Here is a 21595-nt window from a genome sequence, read left to right on the forward strand (position 1 = left end):
TTGGCTGCATATTTTTCTCATTTAGTGCTCTGAATATATCATGCCAGTCCTTTCTGGACTGCCAGGTGTCTGTGGATAGGTTGCCAATCTAATATTTCTACCGTTGTATGTTACAGACCTCTTGTCCCAAGCTGCTTTCAGGATTTTCTCTTTGTCACTGAGACTTGTAAATTTTACTATTAGTTGATTTTTATTGCTTTTGAGGGGGTTTCTCTGTGCCTTCTGGATTTTGATGCTTGTTCCCTTTGCCAAATTAGGGAAATTCTCTGCTGTAATTTGCTGCAGTATACCTTCTACCCCTCTCTCTCTTTCTTGTTCTGGAATCCCAATTATTCTAATACTGTTTTTTTTTTCTTATGGTATTACTTATCTCTCAAATTCTCTACATCCTCTCCAACACACGTTGTTTCCTGTCTTGCTAATTTTTGCCATTCCTACTGGTGTAAGGTGGTATCTCAATGTGGTTCAAATTCTCTCCTTGTGGTCCAGTAGTTGTTTGTCTCTCTTTTGCTCAGCTTCTTTATTCTCTATCATTTGGTCTTCTATATCACTAATTCTCTCTTTGCCTCATTTATCCTAGCAGTTAGAACCTCCATTTTTTTTTTAAAGATTTTATTTATTTATTTGACAGGGGGATAGAGGTCACAAGTAGGCAGAGAGGCAGTTAGAAGGAGAGGGAGAAGCAGGTTCCCTGCTGAGCAAGGAGCCTGATGTGGGGGTCGATCCCAAGACCCTGGGATCATGACCTGAGGTGAAGGCAGAGGCTTAACCCACTGAGCCACCCAGTCGTCCCCTAGAGCCTCCATTTTTTATTGCACCTCATTAATAGCTTTTTTTATTTTTAACTTGGTTAGATTTTAGTTCTTTTATTTCTCCAGAAAGTGTTTCTCTAATATCTTCCATGCTTTTTTTTGAGCCCAGCTAGCACCTTGATAATCGTGATTCTGAACTCTAGTTCTCACAGGTAACTAATGTCCATATTGATTAGATCCCTAGCCATTGGTTGTGCCTCTTGTCCTTTTTTTTGTGGTGAGTTTTTCCTCCTTGTCATTTTATCCAAGTAAGAATAGATGATTGAGAGAACAAAATACTAAAAGGGTAAAAACAACCCCAGAATAATATACACTATCCAAATCAGAAGAGACCTGAATCCGGGGGTAGGGGGAATGGAGGGGAAGAAAAAAAATATGGATATGGATATAGATATAGATATATTTTAGACTGGCGAATAGAACAGAACCACACACTTGATTGATTTTGGGTGTATTTTGGTCTGTTAAAAGAAACTACCTCCCAAAATTTTAAAGAAATAAAAAACATATATATACAAAAATAAGGGTAAACACGATGAAAGGATGGAATGTGACTATAAAGATGAAAATTTTTAAAGATTCTAAGAAAGGAATTGATATGATAAGAAGTTGGTTGAGAAAAGGAAAAAAAAGGAAAGAATGTGGTCGGGCTGGAGACTAGAACAAAGCTATGTGCTAGATTTAGGGTATATTTTTATCTATTAGAAGAAATTGTATCCCAAAATTTTAAAGAAAAAAAACCCTATATGTATACAAGAAATAAGGTTAAATTCAATGATGGGATAAAATATGACTATAACAATGAAAATTTAAAAAGATTTTTAAAAAGGTATTGATAAAATAGTTTAAAAATATTAAATAGGAAAGAGGAAAAATTTTTAAAAATAGAATAAGAAAAAAATTTTTTTAAATTTAACTTTGAAAGACTAATGGATCATGGGAAAAAGCCATGAATTCTGTTGCTTTTCCCTAGCTCTGGAGTTCTGCAGTTCTCATTGATCAGTGAACTTGGTCTTGGGTGCATATTCTTGCTGATCTTCTGGGGGAGGGGCCTGTTGCAGTGATTCTCAAGTGTCTTTGCCGGAGGCGGAATTGCACCGCCCTTGCCAGGAGCCAGGCTAAGTAATCTGCTTGGGTTTGCTCTCGGGAGCTTTTGTTCCCTGAATGCTTTCCATACAGCTTTGGAGGATGGGAATGAAATGGTGGCCTCCCAATCTCTAGCCCCAGAGGACCCAAGAGCTCAGGGTCCCACTCCTCAGTGTGCCCTCAGAGAAAAGCAGCTAGTCACTCCCATCCCCCTGATCTCGGCTGTACTTCATGCTCATCCAGCTTGTGACCAGTTGTTTCTATCTCTGGTGCATGGGCCCTTTTGGAGTCTCCAAACTGAGCAGTCTCCTGCAGTGTGCTCCTGTGCCATTTCTCCCAGAGGATGAAGGAGGGGTTCTCCCCAGATCTACTGCTTGTGGGGTACCATCTCAAAGAGCAGTGGCCCAACTGTGCCTCAGATCATGGTTTAAGATAACCCTGAGCTGAGAGCCCACTCCTTGGTTCTGTCCCTGCAGCCGGCTTCCCTGCTCTGATACCTGGCTGCTCTGTGACACTCAGACACCCCTGGTCCTTCTGTGAACCCGCAGGTCCTGAGACCACACTGTCCCCATGAGGGCTCCACCCCCATTTAGTCTCTGGAGTAATGTCCTCAGTGGAGCAGATTTCTAAAAGTTCCAATTTGGTGTTCTGCTGCTCTTTCACTTGCCAGGAGCTGGCCCCTCCTCCCTCCATAGTCTATCTTCCCGTCGCTTCAGATTCACTTCTCCACATGTCCTATCTTCTGGAAAGTGGTCGATTTTCTGTTCCTAGGATTGCTGCTCTTCTTCTCTTTTATCTCCTATTGAGTTTGTAGGTGTTCAAAATGGTTTGATAACTATCTAGCTGAACTCCTGGGACCTGATGATATCCCAGTCTCCTACTCCCCGCCATCTTGCTCCTTCCTATTTTAAAATTTCTTGTCTACTATTTCTAACATTTGTGTTATCTATGATTCTGTTTCTGTTAATTTCTTTGTCTCCTGAGAACACTTAGGCATTTTTTCCCTTGCTCATTTAAATATCTCATAATATTTGCTTGAATGCCAGATATCATGGGTCTAACAACGGGAACTGAGCTAAATGGTATTAGCCACTGGAAATGGGCATGTCTCTTCTTCCACCATGCCTTTAGTGCTTGAGTCCGTCTTACCATGAGTTGAGGTGTCTCCTAGAGTAAGAGATTTCTACTAGGCAAATGTTGGTAAAGGTATTGTGTTTTTAGCCAAAGAGATTTTCTCACCCCTACCCCAAAAATCTCTAGGGGTTGAGTTTTTCATTTCTCAAGCTGCAATTCTGCTTTGTCCTTACTTTGTCCAAGATTCCTGAGAGTATTACTGGTCCAATACATGTTACTTTCTCAGCTTGGAGTTTCCTGGCTCACATACTGTAAAACTTGCACCCTAAAGCTGCATGAACTATAAATCTATGGCTACAGATTCTCAGGAGATTTTTTTCTCAGCTGGATGTAAGACAGGAGTAAAAAAACTTCCTTCCTGTCTCCTTATGCATTGAGTTGGTTTTTTTCTATCTGTGATTTCACCAAGACTTTTGTGGGTATTAGCTTAATGCGGGGGTCTCAGTTCTAGCTTCCTGCTGCATACAGACTGAAGGAGTCCCTAGGTTATTAGAACTGACAGTCTCCCCAAGGCTAGCTGTCATTTCAGCCCCCATACTTCCTGTTCTGGAATTCAATTTTGCCTGTGTTTCTGGCACCTGTGTTTTTCTATACTTATATTTTATGTATTTATCTATTATGAATGTATGCCACCTATGTATTTTTAAAATGTCACATTTTATCTACCAGTACTAGGTAGTAGGAGGATTTTTTGGTTATTTAACCAATCATGCTGCTAGAACCATAGTTCATAATGAATCCTTATTGTGCTTGTTCATGATTTCTAGAGGTTTGTTTGTTTATAATATGGTACAGTGATTGAAGCAGTGCAGACTCTGGTGTCAGGATATTTGAATTCAAATTTTCCCCTATCACTTTCTGTCTTGAGATTTGGGTAACTTACTTGACCTCTCAATGCCTTAGGTGCCTCACCTGTAAATGGGGATGATAACAACTCCTACGTTATAGATATGTTGTGAGAAAGTGCCTAATACACAATAAGTGTTCAATAAATGTTAGTTTTTAAAAATAATTATCATCTTCAAATTACTCATTTTTGTGTCTATATCTCAAAATCTGACTCTCCTTACTTTTTAACCCCAATGAAAATACTTTGCTGCTTTATTAACACACCATTCTGGCTACTTAACAGCAAGATTTCCTCCAAAATTACTTCCTCTGCCAGAAGCATAGGTGGGTAATGCTCTCTAATTCAGACTGCCCATGGATCTCAAATGTAGGCTAGCTTTACTGTTATACTGTGCTTGAAATACAAACACTATGGCAGGGCCTCATCTCTCTGGATGCAATTCAATTTTCCATTTGTATATTTAATATTCACATATTTCCATTTATATATTTAATATATATTTAATATCCACATATATATTTAACATTTATTTATATATTTAATATTCAATTTTCCATTTATATATTTAATATTCACATAGGAAATTGAATGTCTTTTAGAATAAACAACAATCTCTAAACATTGTATTACGCAGGACATTAATTTATGCATTACTGAGAATATTGATTAGCATTAAATGTTAATTTACAAAAATTGCTACTCTTTGCAAGGGTATAGACAATACTATATTTTTCCAGTAACAAGGATATATAAGGAAGAAACCAGTAGATTTAAACAGGGCCTTGAAAGGTACTAAAAGCATCTCATCTAGTCAGTTTTTAAGCAGCTGTATGCAAAGTAACTTTCTCATTTCCAGAACACTTTCCCACTGTTTGCTGTGATAGCAAAAGTAAATTTTAACTAGTATCTGGACTTTCTTGTATTTTTAATAGGATTTCAGTATAATTTGAGTTGGGAAAGAAAGCAACCAGTCAGCTACTAATTGAATTGTTTTTCTTTTTTCTTTTCCAAATTTTTATCTAAGTTCCAGTTAGTTAATATAGAGTGTAATATTAGTTTCAGGTATGGAATTTAGTGATTCATCACTTCCATATATCACCTGGTGTTGATCACAAGTGCTCTCCTTAATTTCCATCACCTATTTAACCCATCCCCCCTACCTCCCCTCCATTTCTCTGACTTATTTCCCTTAGCATAGTACTCTCCAGCACCATTTCATTCCTTTTTATAACTGAATAATACTCCATTGTGTATAAATATTTCATCTTTTTTATCCATTCATTAGATGATCGACATTTGGGCTCTTTCCATATTTGGCTGTCTTTGATAATGCTGATAAAAACATCAGGATGCATGGATCCCTTCAAACCACTATTTTTGTATCCTTTGCATAAATACCTAGTAGTGCTACTGCTGGAATATAGGGTAGTTCTATTTTTAACTTTTGAGGAATCTCCATACTGTTTTCCACAATGGCTGCACAAGTTGGCATTCGCACCAGCAGTTAAGAGGATTCCTCTTTCTCTGCATCCTCACCAAAAATTGTTGTTTCCTGTGTTGTTAAATTTAGCCATTTTGACTAGTGTGAGGTAGTATATCATCATCATTTTGATTTGTATTTCCCTGATGATAAGTGATGGTGAGCATTTTTTCCAAAGACATGTATGTCTAATCATGTCTTCTACCCATGTTTTGGGGGGCATTGAGTCTTATAAATTCTTTATATATTTTAGATACTAGCCCTTTATCTGATCTGTCATTTGCAAATATCTTCTCCCATTCTAAAGGTTACCTTTTAATTTTGTTGATTGTTTCCTTCACTGTACAGAGGTTTTTATCTTGATGAAGTCCCAGTAGTTTATTTTTGCTTTTGTTTCCCTTGTTTTAGGAGACCTATCTAGTAAGAAGTTGTGACAGCCGATGTCAAAGAGGTTACTGCTTGTGTTCTCCTCTAGGATTTGGATGGTTTCCTGTCTCATGTTTAGGTCTTTCCTCCATTTTGAATTTATTTTTTGTAATGTGTAAGAAAGTAGTCCAGTTTCATTCTTTTCCATGTTGCTGTCCAGTTTTCCCAACACCATTTGTTGAAGAGACCATCTTTTCTCCATTCTTTTCTGCTTTGTCAAAGATTAGTTGACTATATGGCTGTGGATTCATTTGTAGGTTTTCTATTCTGTTCCATGGATCTATGTTTCTGCTTTTGTGCCAGTGCTATACTGTCTTCATTACTACAGCTATAATATATGTTGCAGCCGGCACGACAAATTGACCAGGAACGTGAGGGTAAGAGGATGAAGAAAAGAACTTGAGAAGCAGAGAGATGGGGGCAGGAGGAGCATTGAGGAGGATGTCCAACAGTGCTAAGTTTATTCAAAGTATTAAGGCCATATATATAGTGATACTACAATAGGAGAAGCAGTACATCTGTGTCTAGTTAAACAACCACGAGTTCCCATAATAAGTTTCACATTTAACTATAAGCAGACCTCGTGATGCCAAATGGCTGATGCCAGTACAATTGTTCTGTATTGATACAGCAGACCTGAAAGTAATTTATGGGCTGTACGAGGGCAGCACGGACCAGCCATGAACTTATGACCCCAACCGAATTGTTCTCATTTGTTTAGCAAGAGTGTGGGAAGTCATGTAGGCGAGCGCACAACACATAGCACAGACCCTTTCTCAGTGCTACTCAACTTTTCCTGTCCTAAACCTTTTGTTAGGTTATTTGGACTTTAAAGGAGGCACAAGTCAGGGCCTGGTTTGGTCCTCGTCTCAAGCCTTATTGCGGCCTCCCACAAATATAACTCGAAGTCCAGAACTGTGGTGCCTCCCACTTCGCTTTCCTTTTTTAAGATTGCTTTGGCTCTTTGGGGTATTGGTTTCATACAAATTTTAGGGTTATTTGTTCTGGCTCTGTGAAAAATGCTAATTGTTTTGTCTTTGGAAAAGAAAGGAAAATTTTTAAAGAGGTTTTGTGTTTTGTTTTTTGTTTTTGGACAAAGGAAAATGGGATTTTATCCCTAGAAGTTGAAACAGAAAGACAATGTCTGAGAAAGCCAAAACAACTTGAGACAAAAACTCCCCTTTCTGTACTAACATTTTTTAAAGATGATTTAATGCACTGTACTGAATATAAAAGGAACCTAGGACAGTTAGTATCATCACTGAGGAAGAGGAAAGCAGGTCATATGTTTGATATCTTCAACCATGAATTATTTGTTCTTGAACAGAAAGCCTTTACCGTAATTACATAGAAAAATTTATTAAATAGATCTCAAATATATACCAGACAAAATTTGGAAATTGGGCACCTGGGTGGCTCAGTGGGTTAGGCCGCTGCCTTCGGCTCAGGTCATGATCTCAGGGTCCTGGGATCGAGTCCCACATCGGGCTCTCTGCTCGGCAAGAAGCCTGCTTCCCTCTCTCTCTCTCTCTGCCTGCCTCTCCGTCTACTTGTGATCTCTGTCAAATAAATAAAATCTTTAAAAAAAAAAAATTTGGAAATTAGTTTATGGTTCTACTCAAACCTGAGGAAATCTATTAGAGGCTGGTGGATCTCTTATTTTAAATTTTTATCAAATAAATAGCTTTATTCTTATGTTAATAGATGTCATTTATTAAAATTACCATGAAGATCGTGCATTATATTGGAAAGAGCACAGCTTAGAGGTTCACAAGATTATACTTCTGACATGGAACTAGTTTTGGAACCTTGGACAAAGTACTCCCTGAGACTGAATTTCCTCATTACAAAGATAAATGACTGGGGCCTCTGAGTGGCTCAGGTGGTTAAGCATCTACCTTCAATTCAGGTCATGAATCCAGGGTACTGGGATGGAGCCTGCATCAGCCTCCCTGCTGAGGGGGAACCTACTTCTTCCATTGCCTCCTGCTCCCCCTGCTTGTACTCTCTCTCTCTGTGTCAAATAAATAAACAAAAATCTTAAAAATGAATAAATGAATGACAATAAAACTCCTTTTAACTTTTCTCTCAAAGGACTCTTGTGAAGATTAATCCTGATAATGTATGTGAAACACTTTGCTTTTGTAGAGATTGATGGTGTTTGTTATTTAAATTACATAATTTAAAAAATTAACATCTAAGTATTCCTCTCAGAATGTCTCTTATTATATTCTAGGCCTTTAATGATTGACCCACAGGGTCAAGCCAATAAGTGGATCAAAAACTCTGAAAGAGAAAATCAGCTTAGTGTTATTAAGCTATCCGATTCAGACTATATAAGAACATTGGAAAACTGTATTCAGTTCGGAACTCCACTTCTATTAGAAAATGTTGGCGAAGAACTGGACCCCTCTTTGGAGCCTTTACTACTTAGACAAACTTTTAAACAAGGTACAAGTTAATTAATAGTTGCTAGAACTGGAAGATGGTTCAATGGTCTTTGAGGCAAGAAAGTCACTACATAAATTTAAGTACAATATTAATAACTCAGAACTTCTGTGTCATTATTATATGTGAAAAGAAATTTAGAATAAGTATCAGGAAAGAATTTTGGTCAGATAATCATAAAATAAATATCTTGCTCTCTGTTTATTATGTTAACCACTGTTATCTAGACTGTTACTCAGTAGAGAACATAAAGAAGTTGAGGCCAGCCTGAAATCTCTTTGTCTTGTGACCATGGAGTCACAAAGTCCATTATTATGAATAGTAATGGTTAATGTGACTAGAGTTGACTCTAAGTAAACATTACCCACCTTAAGTCTTCTGCTTATAAAAATGTTATCTGTGCCATACTCTAGTACTTCTTTTTTCTTTGCTCGGCTTTTGTTTTTTATTTAAATTCTAGTTCATTACCATATAGTGTAATATTGGGTTCAGGAGTAGAATTTAGTGATCCATCACGTGTAATGAACACTGGGGGTTATATATAAGAAGTACCCTCCTTAATACCCACCACTCTTTAGCCCATCCTTGGCCCACCTTCCCTCCAGTGACCCTCATTTTGTTCTCTATAATTAAGAGTCTCTTATGGTTTGCCTCCCTCTCTTTTTTCCCCTTCCCCTATGTTCATCAGTTTTGTTTCTTAAGTTCTATGTATGAGTGAAAACATGTTATTTGTCTTTCTGACTGACTTAATTTGCTTAGCATAATACACTCTAGCTCCATTCACATCATTGCGAATGGTAAGATGTCATTCTTTTTGAGGGTTGAGTAGTATTCCATTGTATGTATATGCCACATCTTTATCCATTCATCAGTTGATGGACATTCAGGCTTTTTCCATAACAAATTCTAGTACTTTTAAGAGTTTCAGTCGTATATAAATAATCTTGGAATCATGATTGAGAATTGATAGAGGAGATAAGATAAAAAGGTATCTTAATTTGGAAGGCTCCATAACCAGAGAAAATGTCTTATGCCATCCCAGAATGAATGAGCCTGGTGTATAATTGCTTACTTGCCTCTATGACTTTGTCATCTCTCTATTCTATTTTAAATTACTTTAGGACCCTTTACTTGTAACCTAGGAACAGCCTTAACAGAGGGAGGGGCTATACAACTTTGGCTTACTTACCGTGCATTTGTTTTCTGAAATATAGGTGGCATTGATTGCATCAGACTTGGTGAGGTCGTTATTGAATACTCCTTTGATTTCAAGTTTTATATCACCACAAAACTGAGAAATCCACACTATATGCCAGAACTGGCTACAAAGGTGTCTTTACTCAATTTCATGATAACTCCAGAAGGACTTGAAGATCAGTTACTAGGTATTGTTGTTGCAAAGGAGAGGTATGTATTTTCTTATATGCTTCCAGATGGTCTAGAGAGGAATATTTATAGGCCATTAATACTTTTGTTATGTGATTATTTCAAAACCTTATCAAATTTTACATTTTGTTATTATAAGTATATAGTCCTTTAAAATAGCCATCCTTGGGGTGCCTGGGTGGCTCAGTTGGTTAAGCACCTGACTCTTGATTTTGGCTTGGGTCATGAGATCAAGCCCCACTTCAGACTCCGTCCTGAGTGTGGAGTCTGCTTCAGATTCTCTGTCTCCCTCTCCCACTGCCCTTCCCCTCTGCTCATGTGCACACCCTCTCTCTTTCAAAAGGGAAAATTGCCATTCTATAAGTAAGTTATAAGTCAACCATGCTATACTGGACTCTTAGTATGGGTAGTAGGATTCAGGTGACATATCATGACTTGTGACTTGTATCTGATTGTTTGAGCCAAAAAAGTTCACCCAGGAGAATCATGGGTAATTTTTATTATTTTTTCACTCTTTAGTATTTTTCTATGACTAACATGTGTTATTTTTTTAAAAAAAGAAAAGATATTAAGATAACCTGATACAGCTACTAGTAAAGAATTACTTCCTGAAGGAAATCTCTGATTCCCCTTGGAGCTTGACATAACATCAAGCAGTCTATTACATGAAATCAAATTATAAGTGAAATTACACAATCATTAATTTTGTTACTTCCAATATATGAATCCTACTTGCATAGCATCCAAGACACACCATGTCCTAACAAATTCTATAACATGCTAAATTATGTTATTTTGAAGTTTTATACTATCTTTGTGAAGTTGTTAAGTGCCAGTTTTATCTTTTACTTGAGAGACAATTGTATGATAAGTCATCATGTTGACAAAGCCAAGGAGTAAATAAGAAGTTGACTATTGTGTTTCTTCTCCAGTTCCTATCCTCACATAACCATCTCCGCCATATGGATAAACTTAATACATTCTCAGAGTTACTGTGGTACATGTTTTTGCCACATTTTACATATATACAATTAGTGATCATTTTTTCCCTCAGATTTCTCAAATTATCATTTGTATGGAATTAACTTTTTTCCTTAGGATAAAGTTTGTGTTACATATCTTCAAAGCTATTTAAATGATTGTGATATCTAGTATTTAGATATGAATTTAAATAAAGTACTATAAATTTAGATTAAATGTTTCTATCATTTTAGACCAGAATTAGAAGAGGAACGAAATGCCCTTATTCTTCAGTCTGCAGCTAATAAGAAGCAGCTAAAAGATATAGAAAAAAAAATTTTAGAAACACTATCATCTTCAGAAGGGAACATTTTAGAAGATGAAAGTGCAATTAAAGTCTTAGACTCCGCCAAAATGATGTCCAATGAAATAACAAAGAAACAGCAGGTGAAAAGAAATCCTAGCAACATTTTTTTTAAATGTTTTTATTTAAATTCAATTAGCCAATTATCATTGGTTTTTGATATAATGTTCAGTGATTCATCAGTTCAGCATAACACCCAGTGCTCATCACATCATGTGCCCTCCATAATGTCCATCACCCAGTTACACTGTCCCCGTACCCACCTCCCTTTCTGCAACCCTGTTTGTTTCCTGGAGTCCAGAGTCTCATACGGTTTGTCTTCCTCTCTGATTTCTTCCCATTCAGTTACCCCACCAATCCCTGTTGTCCTCTGCACTATTTCTTATGTTGCATATATGAGTGTAACCATTTGATAATTGCATTTCTCTGATTAACTTATTTCACTTAGCATAATACCCTCCAGTTCCATCCATGTTGATGTAAGTGGTAGATATTCATCCTTTCTGATAGCTGAGTAATATTCCATTGTATATATAAATGACATCTTCTTTATTCCATTCATGTGTTGAAGGGCATCTCGGCTTCTTGTAGTTTGGCTATTGTGGATGTTGCTGCTATGAACATTGGGGTGCATGTGCTCCTTCTTTTCACTACATCTGCATATTTGGGGTAAACAACCCAGTAGTGCAGTTGCTGGGTTGTAGGGTAGCTCTGTTTTTAACATCCTGAGGAACCTCCATACTGTTTTCCAGAGTGGCTGCACCAGCTTGCATTCCCACCAATAGTGTAAGAGGGTGCCCCTTTCTCCATATCCTTACCAATATCTGTCATTTCCTGACTTGTTAATTGTCAACATTTTGATTCTTTTTCAGTTTGCTTCCAGTATAATTTTTTTTTTTAAGATTTTATTTATTTGTCAGAGAGAGAGAGAATGAGCACAGGCAGACAGAATGGCAGGCAGAGGGTGAGGGAGAAGCAGGCTCCCCGCTGAGCAAGGAGCCCAATGTGGGACTCGATCCCAGGGCGCCGGGATCATGACCTGAGCTGAAGGCAGTTGCTTAACCAACTGAGCCACCCAGGCGTCCCTGCTTCCAGTATAATTTTAGGGAAAGTTTGTTTGCAAGGAACAGAAGCCTATTCAAATTAGCTCAAATTAGAAAAATAGAAGGGCAACATAAGGAATATAGTCAATGATATTATAATGGTGCCCTATACTGACAGATGGTAGCTACACTTGTGATGAACATAGCATAAACTTATCCAATCACTATGTTGTACGCCTGAAACTAATGTATCATTGTGAGTCAACTAGACTGAAAAAAATGCAAGGAGCATTTTATTTTTCCAATTATGGAAGTATATACAGGCCTCAAGAATAATTGGAATGTTTCTATGCTCTTTGTCCCTCTCTAGATTGAGTAGTCCTCATCTGTACCTCTCTGCTCCATAAAAAGCCTAGTGTCTCCTGTAAAACCATTGTATCTGTTCCTTCATACATTCGTCTTGAAGGTAGAAACCAAATTTGGTTCCATTTTTTACTAGCAGGAATGCCCAGTACCACTTGACTTCAGTTTCTGAGGTCTTAAAGTTCTAATTCCTTGGGAGAAAAATTGATTTAGTTTGTCTTGGGTCCAGTTCTATCTCCACCTCCTGACTGACTCAGCTACAAACAGGATCATTCAGTATAAACATGATACATGGGTACACTCATTCAGCAGTGTCTGCATAGCGTGTCCAAAGAAGGAGAAATGGTGGATAAATCCTCTACACATTTTCCTATAGAATAGCAATCTATCAGATCAAGTTGTCAATTGGAAAGCTGTTATCTTGGAGAATTTTTTTTCTTTTGGGGTTGAATATTAGCTAACACCCATATTATATCCAGAAAAGTTAAACATATGAGAAGCTAGTTTAAAAAGGTACTCTTCGGGGCACCTGGGTGGCTCAGTGGGTTAAGCCTCTGCCTTCACTCAGGTCATGATCTCAGGGTCCTGGGATCGAGCCCCACATTGGGCTCTCTGCTCAGCGGAGAGCCTGCTCCTCCTCTCTCTCTCCTACCTTTCTGCCTACTTGTGATCTCTCTCTCTGTCAAATAAATAAAATCTAAAAAAAAAAATTATTAAAAAAATAAATAAATAAAATAAAAAGGTACTCTTCATGTCTTACCCTATCAGCTAAGAACTATTTCTGAATATCTACTTTGCCAGACTTTGATCTGGGTTCTGGTGTGCGTGTTGACATCATAAACACGTGTACACATGCTCTCTTTCTCCCTCTCTCTGACCTATTAAAATAAGGTGAGTGACATTAGTAGACACATGTCAGATTCAGACAAAGAATAAGCAAAGATTGACAGTTCTGGTATTTCTGAAACAAAAAACACAACTTTAAACTATTTTTCATCCATTGTTCTCTTCCCTGTCTTCTTCAACCTTCTCTCCCTCCCTAGTTCTTTACTTCCTTTCCCTTTCTTTCTATCCAACTTTTAACATAATAAAGCATTTTCTTATAAACTATGCCTCTATAATTTTGTCATTGAGTTTGGGGTTATTGTCTTAAATATAAAATTTATTATATGAAAAATACATAATTAAAAAACATTTTCTATTTATCTGGATTTTTCTCTTCTAGATTGCAGAAAAAACGGAACTCAAAATAGCGGAGTCTCGAGAAGGCTACAGAGCTATTGCTAAACATTCATCAGTCTTATTCTTCAGCATTGCAGACCTGGCTAACATTGATCCCATGTACCAATACTCTCTCACCTGGTTTGTCAACCTTTATATCAACTCTATTCATGACAGGTAAACATTCCCTAGCTTCATTCATCCTCCTTAGGTTGGACTTTCACCATCCTTTCCATAAAAAATACATAACTTTTTCCTTATTATGTAGTATGTATTCATTATAGAAGATTTAAAAACATGGAAAGGTTGAAGGGCATCTGGGTGGTACAGTCAGTTAGGCATCTGACTCTTAGTGTTGTGTCAGGTGGTGATCTCAAGGTGGTGAGATTGGGCCTCATGTGGGACTCCGAATTCAGTTTGGAGTCTGCTTGAGATTCTCTCTCTCTCCTTCTCCTGTTCCCTCTCCTGTTCGTGTTCTCTCTCTCTCTAAAAACAAACAAACAAACAAAAAAAAATTTAAATATGGAAGAGTTGAAAGAAAGGGAAAAAGAAAGCCCCCTTTTATTCTAAGTTTTGTTTCACCCCTACCCAAGATATAGGCATAGAAGGATTAGCTTTAGTCCTTCCCCCACCTCCTTTAAATATTTTAATATGGCACTTGACTTATCCATGCTGGCAACTCCAATACTGTTCTCCACCCTTGAGACCTCTAAAAAGCTTCAGTCCCACGGTGCCTCATTGGCTCAGTCAGTATAACATGCAACTCTTGGTCTCAGGGTTGTGAGTTTGAGCCCCACACTGGGTGTAGAGATTACTTAAAAATAAAATCTTAGGGGCGCCAGGGTGGCTCAGTGGGTTAAGCCACTGCCTTTGGCTCAGGTCATGATCCCAGGTCCTGGGTTTGAGCCCCACATCGGGCTTTCTGCTCAGCAGGGAGCCTGCTTCCTCCTCTCTCTCTGCCTGCCTCTCTGCTTACTTGTGATTTCTCTCTGTCAAATAAATAAATAAAATCTTTAAAAAATAAATAAATAAAATAAAATCTTAAGAGAAGCCTGGGTGGCTCATTCCATTAAGTGTCTGGCTTCAGCTCAGGTCATGATTCCAGGGTCCTGGGATTGAACCCTGTGTTCGGGCTCCCTGCTCAGTGCGGAGACGCTTCTCCCTTTCCTTCTGCCGCTCCCCAGGCTCTTGTTCTCTTGTGCATGTGTGCTCTCTCTCCCAAACAAATAAATAAAATCTGAAATAAATAAAATCTTTTTTTAAAAAAAGTAATATTTTTTTAAAAAGCTTCAGTCCACATTTCTAATTACTAGATATTTTCTCTTTAATCAGTTAATAAATGTACACAGATTTTGGAGTCAGACTAGAGCAAGAGGTTAAGTCTCAGTTCAACACATACTAACTACATTGCTACAGGCAAGTCAGCTAACCTTTCTGTAATTGCCTCAATTTCCCTTATCTATAAAATAGAGATAATAATAGTATCTACCTTTTAGAATTGTTATGAGAATTTAATATCTGTGAAGTGTTTATCACACTATCTGATACTTAGTATCTGCTTATTTGTCAAGTAGAATAAAAGTATGATTTGAGCCTACCATGTACAATCTACATGAGCTCTTAGTAGGACAGTCTCTCCTGAGTAATTGAAATATCTGAGCTCTCCCATTTGGGATTTGGAATTTGAATTTACACAGTCCACACAATGGAGGAGACAGTCTACACAAGGGCAAGAATCTCAAGCAGACTCCCCCTTCAAGCTGAGGAATTGACATAAATGTCACCAACAAGTGTCAGTAAGGACGTAGAGTCCTCAGAACCCTCATACACTGCCGGCAGGATTGTAAAATCCTGGATTTTACAGGATTGCCACTTTGGAAATATTTTGGGATTTCCTGAAAATATTAAACATAGATTTGCTATATGATGTAGTGATCAGGAAATCCAGTGATTATTGAGTGTACTGAAGAGAATTAAATGCCTATGTACACACGGAAAATCACAGTCTTTTTGTTTTGAGACGTAAAAATATATATTAAAAAGTTACTTGATCAGTTTTTTCTCCCTTCATTATGGTGATATTATTCATGTGCAATACAGCTAGGTTCAGTTGTTGTTGGTTTGGAGATTCTTTTGTATTTCATTTTAGTTTTCTCTTCATCCTGGTTGATTTAATATATATATATTATTAATATGTATTAATAATATATATATATAAAAATCCTGGTTGATTTAATATATATCTTGAATATATATAATTATATAAATAAATAAATAAATAAATCCTGGTTGATTTATTTTAATATATTAAATCAACCAGGATGAAGAGAAAAACAAATATATATGTATATATATATCTATATCTTAAAGATTTTATTTATTTATTTATGTGCCAGAGAGATAGAGAGAGATCACAAGTAGGCATAAAGGCAGGCAGAGAGAGGGGGGGAAGCAGGCTCCCTGCTGAGCAGAGAGCCCGATGCGGGGCTCAATCCCAGGACTCCAGGATCATGACCTGAGCTGAAGGCAGAGGCTTAACCCACTGAGCCACTCAGGCGCCCTAATTTTATTATATTTTTGAGCACACAAGCCATTAATGATTCCAGAAGTATATCCTGTACAAAAAGGTCTACTCAGAGAAGTGTCACTATCTCCTATTTTTCCAAACCTTTCCATAGGCCAGAAAATTTCTTTTTAAAAATTAAACTAAATTTTAAAATTGAATTAATTTTGAGGGCACCTGGGTGGCTCAGTTGGTTAGGCAACTGCCTTCAGCTCGGGTCGTGATCCTGGAGTCCCGGGATCGAGTCCTGGATATAGTCCTGCATCGGGCTCCCTGCTCAGCAGGGAGTCTGCTTCTCCCTCTGACCCTCCCCCTTCTCATGCTTGCTCACCCTCGCGCTCTCTCTCTCTCTCAAATAAATAAATAAATAAATCTTTATTAAAAAATAAAATTAATTTTGAGATAAATATAGATTCAGATAAATGTAGATTCACATGTAATTTTTTAAAGATTTTATTTATTTATTTATTTATTTGAGAGAGAGACCAGGAGAGAGCGAGCACGAGGGAAGGGGTAGGCAGAAGCAGACTCCCTGCTGAGCAGGGAGCCGGATGTGAGGCTCCATCCTGGGACCCTGGGATCACGACCTGAGCTGAAGGCAGATGTTTAACCACCCGAGCCACCCAGGTGCCCTTAACATGCAGTTATAAGAAATAATACAGTCGGGGGTTCCTGGCTTGCTCAGTCGGTGGATCATACAACTCTTGATTTGGTGTTGTGAGTTTGAGCCTCATGTTGGATAGAGATTACTTAAAAAAATAAAAGTCTTAATTTAAAAAAAAAAGAAATAGTGCAGTGATCCTGTGTACTCTTTACCCAGTTTCCCCCATGATGACATCTTGGAAACCCATGCAATAGTACGAGATCACAACCAGGATACTGATGTTGATACAGTCAAGACAGGGAACACTTGGATCACCATGAGGATTCCATGCTGCCCCTTTAGAGCCATACCCATTTCTTTCCCATCCCTACCATCAACTTAACCTTCAACAACCACTAATCCAGTCTCCATTTCTGTAAATTCATCATTTCAAGAATGAAATCATATAGCACAAAACTTTTTTTTTAAATCAAATTTATTTATTTTAGAAAGTGAGCAAGCATGAGCAGGGGGGCGGGCGGGGAGGGGTAAAGGGCAAGAATCTCAAGCAGACTCCCCCGCTCAGTGGAGAGTCCAGCATGGAGGCTTGATTCTGAGATTATGACCTGAGCCAAAATCAAGAGTCTTAACCGACTAAGCCACCCAAGTGCCCCATATATGGCACATAACTTTAAAGGATTGGCTTTTTTCACCCAACTTAATTCTCTGGGGATTCTTCCAAGTTGTTACGTGTGTCAGTAGTTTGTCCCTTTTTATTGCTGAGAAGTATTTCATGATATTGATGTATTATAAGACTACTGAGTTATTTCCAGTTTTTAGCTATTATGAATAAAACTATAAACTTGCCTGTATACGTTTTTGTGTGAACATAAGTTTTCATTTCTGGGATAAATGCCTGAGAGTGCAATTGCTGGGTCATGTGGTAGTTGCCTGTTTATTTTTTTAAAAGTAGCTGCCAAACTTTCCCAGAATGGGTGTATCATCTTACATTCCTTTCAGTATTACTGAAAAATATTTGAACTAAAAAAAAAAAGAAACACATAACATTTTAAACATATAGGAGTATAAAGAAGAAAAATAACAGTCAGCCAGAACCACAACCAGAAGTAACCTTTTGTCTAAATATTTTCTGACTTTTCATATATTTTTAAAAATATGTCCATCTTGATCTAGATTCTATGTTTCTTTGGGACAAAAATGTTTCATAGTTTTTGGTCTATTACCGTTTCCCCCAACATAAATCTCACACTATAATAGCTGTTTAATATAGGTATCTTTTAATTAACTGATTGTTTTCAGTCATTTTGGAATACAGTAAGTTTAGAATTTTGAAAATAGATGGTGTGAACCCAATTTCATTTTCTCATAGATTTATGCCATATTTTTTACCTATAAATTTATGAGAAGTTGTGCAAACAGAATATACAGGGGGGGTCCCATGTACCCTTCACTCAGTTTCCACAGTGGTGATGTTTTGCATTATTGTACTACAGTATCAAAACCAGGAAATCCACAGAGCTTATCCAGGTTTCACCAGGTTTTTTTTCTTTTTTAAAGATTTTATTTATTTATTAAGAGAAGATGGGGAGGGACAGAGAGAAACTCAAGCAGACCCTGTGCTGAGCGCAGAGCCTCTGTAGGGCTCCGTCCCGCAACCCTGAGATCAGGACCTTAGCCAAAACCAGGAGTTGGATGCTTAACTGACTTCATCACCCAGGCACCCCCAGATTTCACCAGTTTTATATGCACTCGTGTATGTGTGTGTGTGTGTGTGTGTGTGTGTGTGTATGTGTAGGTGTGTGTAGTTTTGTATTTTTAAAAATGGATACTTATGTGTTAATTCATGTGTTACTTATTCTTTTTAGTTTTGATTGACTCAATATATTTGCCTGTTTTTCAACCTTTCAGTAACAAATCCAAAATTTTGGAAAAGCGCCTACGATATTTAAATGACCACTTCACATACAACTTATATTGTAATATATGCCGATCACTATTTGAGAAGGACAAGCTGCTGTTTTCCTTTTTGTTATGTGCCAATCTTCTTCTGTAAGTTACTTGATTTTTCTTTATTTGTTTTAAAAAAAAATTGCCTGGGAAAACTAATGGATGAGGATGCCTTCTCATAGAAGGATATCAGGTTTTTGCTCTGTTTAAATCGTGATCTTATTTGTACATTTCTGTACAATAGTATTATCACCAGTTCTTTCCTTCATGGCTTATGGTGCTGTACCTAAAAAAAAATCATCGACATATCTAAGGTCATCTAGATTTTCTCCTATGTAATCTAGAAACTTTACAGTTTTGCATTTTATATTTAAGTCTATGATCCATTTTGAGTTAATTTTTGTGAAAAATCTCTGTCTAGATTCTTTTTTTTTTTTTTTGCATGTAGATATCCAGTTGTTCCAGTACCATTTGTTGAAAAGACTATCCATTATACTGCCTTTGCTTCTTTGCCAAAGATCAGGTGGCTATGTTTATATGGGTGTGTTTCTGGGTTCTTTATTCTGTGTCACTGATCTGTATTCATTCTTTTGTAGTATTGACTCAATTAGCTTTATAGTAAATCTTGAAGTCAGGTGGTGTCAGTCCTTGACTTTGTCCTTCTTAAATACTGTGTTGGCTATTGTGAGTCTTTTGCATCTTCATATAAAGTGAACTTTATAGAAAATCCACAAAATTCTGTTCCATTGATCTATTTGCCTTTTTTTTTTTTTAACCAACACAACACTGTCTTGAATACTGTAGCTTTATCACAAGTCTTGACATCCAGTAATGTCAGTTTTCCAGTTGTGTTCTTCTTCAGTATTCTTTTGCCTATTCTTGGTCTTTTGCCCCTCCATAGAAACATCAGAATCAGTTTGTTAATTATACACAAAATAACTTGCTGGAATTTTGAATGAGATTGCATTAAATCTATAGAACAAATTGGGAAGAACTGAAACCCTGACAGTATGGATTCTTCCTATCCATGAACATGGAATATCTCTTCATTTATTTAATTATCTTTGACTTTTTTCATCACATTTTTGTAGTTTTTCTCATATAGATCTCATATAGTACATGACTTGTTAGATTTATACCTAAGTATTTCACTTTTGGGGGTGCCAGTGCAAATGGTTCTGTGTTTTTAAATTTCAAATTCCACTTATTTGTCATTGATATGTAGGAAAGTGACTGATTTTGTATGTTGACATTGTATCCTGCAACCTTGCTATATAAGTATAGCCTATTAGTTCTAGGAGAGTTTTTTTAATCAATTCTTTCAGATTTTTGGATTTTATACATAGGCAATTAAGTCATCTACAAACAAAAGCAATTTAATTTTTTCTTTCCAATCTTTACATTTTTTATTTATTTTTCTAATTCACTAGCCAGAACTTTCAGTATGATGTTGACAAGTGGTGTAAAGGAACATCCTTGTTTTTTTCTTGATCTTAGTGGGAAGTTTCTAGTTTCTCACTTTCAAGTGTGGTGTTAGCCATAGGTTTTTTTGTGAATGTTCTTTAACAAGTTGAGGACATTGGTCTCTATACTTAGTTTGCTGAGAATTTTGATCATGAACGGTTACTGGTTTTTGTCAAATGCCTTTTCTTCATCTACTGATATGATCATGTGTTTTTTTTTCTTCTTTAGTTTATTGATGTACTAGATTACATTGATTTTTTGAATGTTGAAACAGCCTTACCTACCTGGGGAAAAATATCACTTTGTTGTGGTGTGTTATTCTTTTTTATACATTGTTTGATTCAGTTTGCTAATATTTTGTTGAGATTTTTTTGTATCCACGTTCTTGAGAGATATTGGTCTGTTGTTTTCTTATACTATCTCTGTCTAGTTTGGTATTAGGGTAATACTGGATTTGGGGAAGTATTCCTTCTGCCATTTTCTAGAAGATATTGTAAGGAATTGGTAGAATTTCTTCTTGTAAGTTTGGTAGAATTCTCCAGAACCCATCTTAGTGTGGTGCTTTCTGTTTTGGTAGGTTATTATCAATTCAGTTTCTTTAATAGATATAGTTATGGACTGCATATTTGTGTCCCCCCCCCCCAAATTCATGTGTTGATGCGCTAACTTCCAGTGTGACTGTATACAGAGATGAGACCTGTAAGGAAGTAATCATTTTAAATAAGGTCATAAAAGTATGGTCCTTATCTGATAGAATTAATGTCCTTTAAAAAAAAAAGAGCTAACAGAGTGCTTTCTCTCTCCATATACACATGGAGGAAAGGCCATGTGAGGACACAGTGAGAAAGGAGCTGTCTACCAGCCCAGAAAAGAGGTCTCATCAGAAACCAAAATCAGCCAAAACCTTGATCCAAACTTTTAGCCTCCAGAACTCTGAGAAAATAAATTTGCATTATTCATGCAACCCAGTCTACCATATTTTGTTAAGGCAGCACAAGTATAATAACACAAAGTCTATTTAGATTATGTTTCCTCTTGTGTGAATTTTGACAGATTGTGTCTTCCAATGGATTGATCCAGTTCAGCTAGGTTATCAAATTTGAGGACATAGAGTTCATAATATTGCTTTATTATCTTTTTAATGTCAATGGAATTAATAGTGTTGGCCCTTCTTTCATTTCTGATATTTGTAATTTTTGTCTTCTTTCTTTATTTCCTTAGTTATCCTGACTAGAGGTTAATCAATTTTATTCATCTTTTCAAAGACCCAGATTTCAATTTCCTTGATTTTTTTTCCATATTGATTTTTTTAATTTCATAAATTTTTTAATTTCATAAATTTCTTCTACTTATCATTTCTTCACTTCTGCTTGCTTTAATTTGATCTTTTTCTAGTGTCTTAAGGTGGAAGCCTTGATGATTGATTTTAGATCTATCTTCTTCT

The 21595-nt window shown here is 36.8% G+C and overlaps 1 protein-coding gene across 6 annotated transcripts in view; it reads left to right on the forward strand.

The window, feature by feature from the left end:
* Positions 1–21595, forward strand: part of DNAH12 (dynein axonemal heavy chain 12) — a 224768-nt gene that overhangs the window by 165691 nt on the left and 37482 nt on the right. For all 6 annotated transcript variants that reach the window (XM_047691438.1, XM_047691441.1, XM_047691430.1 and 3 more), the window contains 5 exons: positions 8025–8239; positions 9451–9643; positions 10837–11029; positions 13578–13750; positions 18649–18789. In XM_047691438.1, the coding sequence (XP_047547394.1) occupies positions 8025–8239; positions 9451–9643; positions 10837–11029; positions 13578–13750; positions 18649–18789 (915 nt within the window). The remainder of the gene's footprint in view (positions 1–8024; positions 8240–9450; positions 9644–10836; positions 11030–13577; positions 13751–18648; positions 18790–21595) is intronic.

This window comes from Lutra lutra, chromosome 1, assembly GCF_902655055.1.
Source record: "Lutra lutra chromosome 1, mLutLut1.2, whole genome shotgun sequence".
In the NCBI taxonomy this organism is placed as follows: domain Eukaryota; kingdom Metazoa; phylum Chordata; class Mammalia; order Carnivora; family Mustelidae; genus Lutra; species Lutra lutra.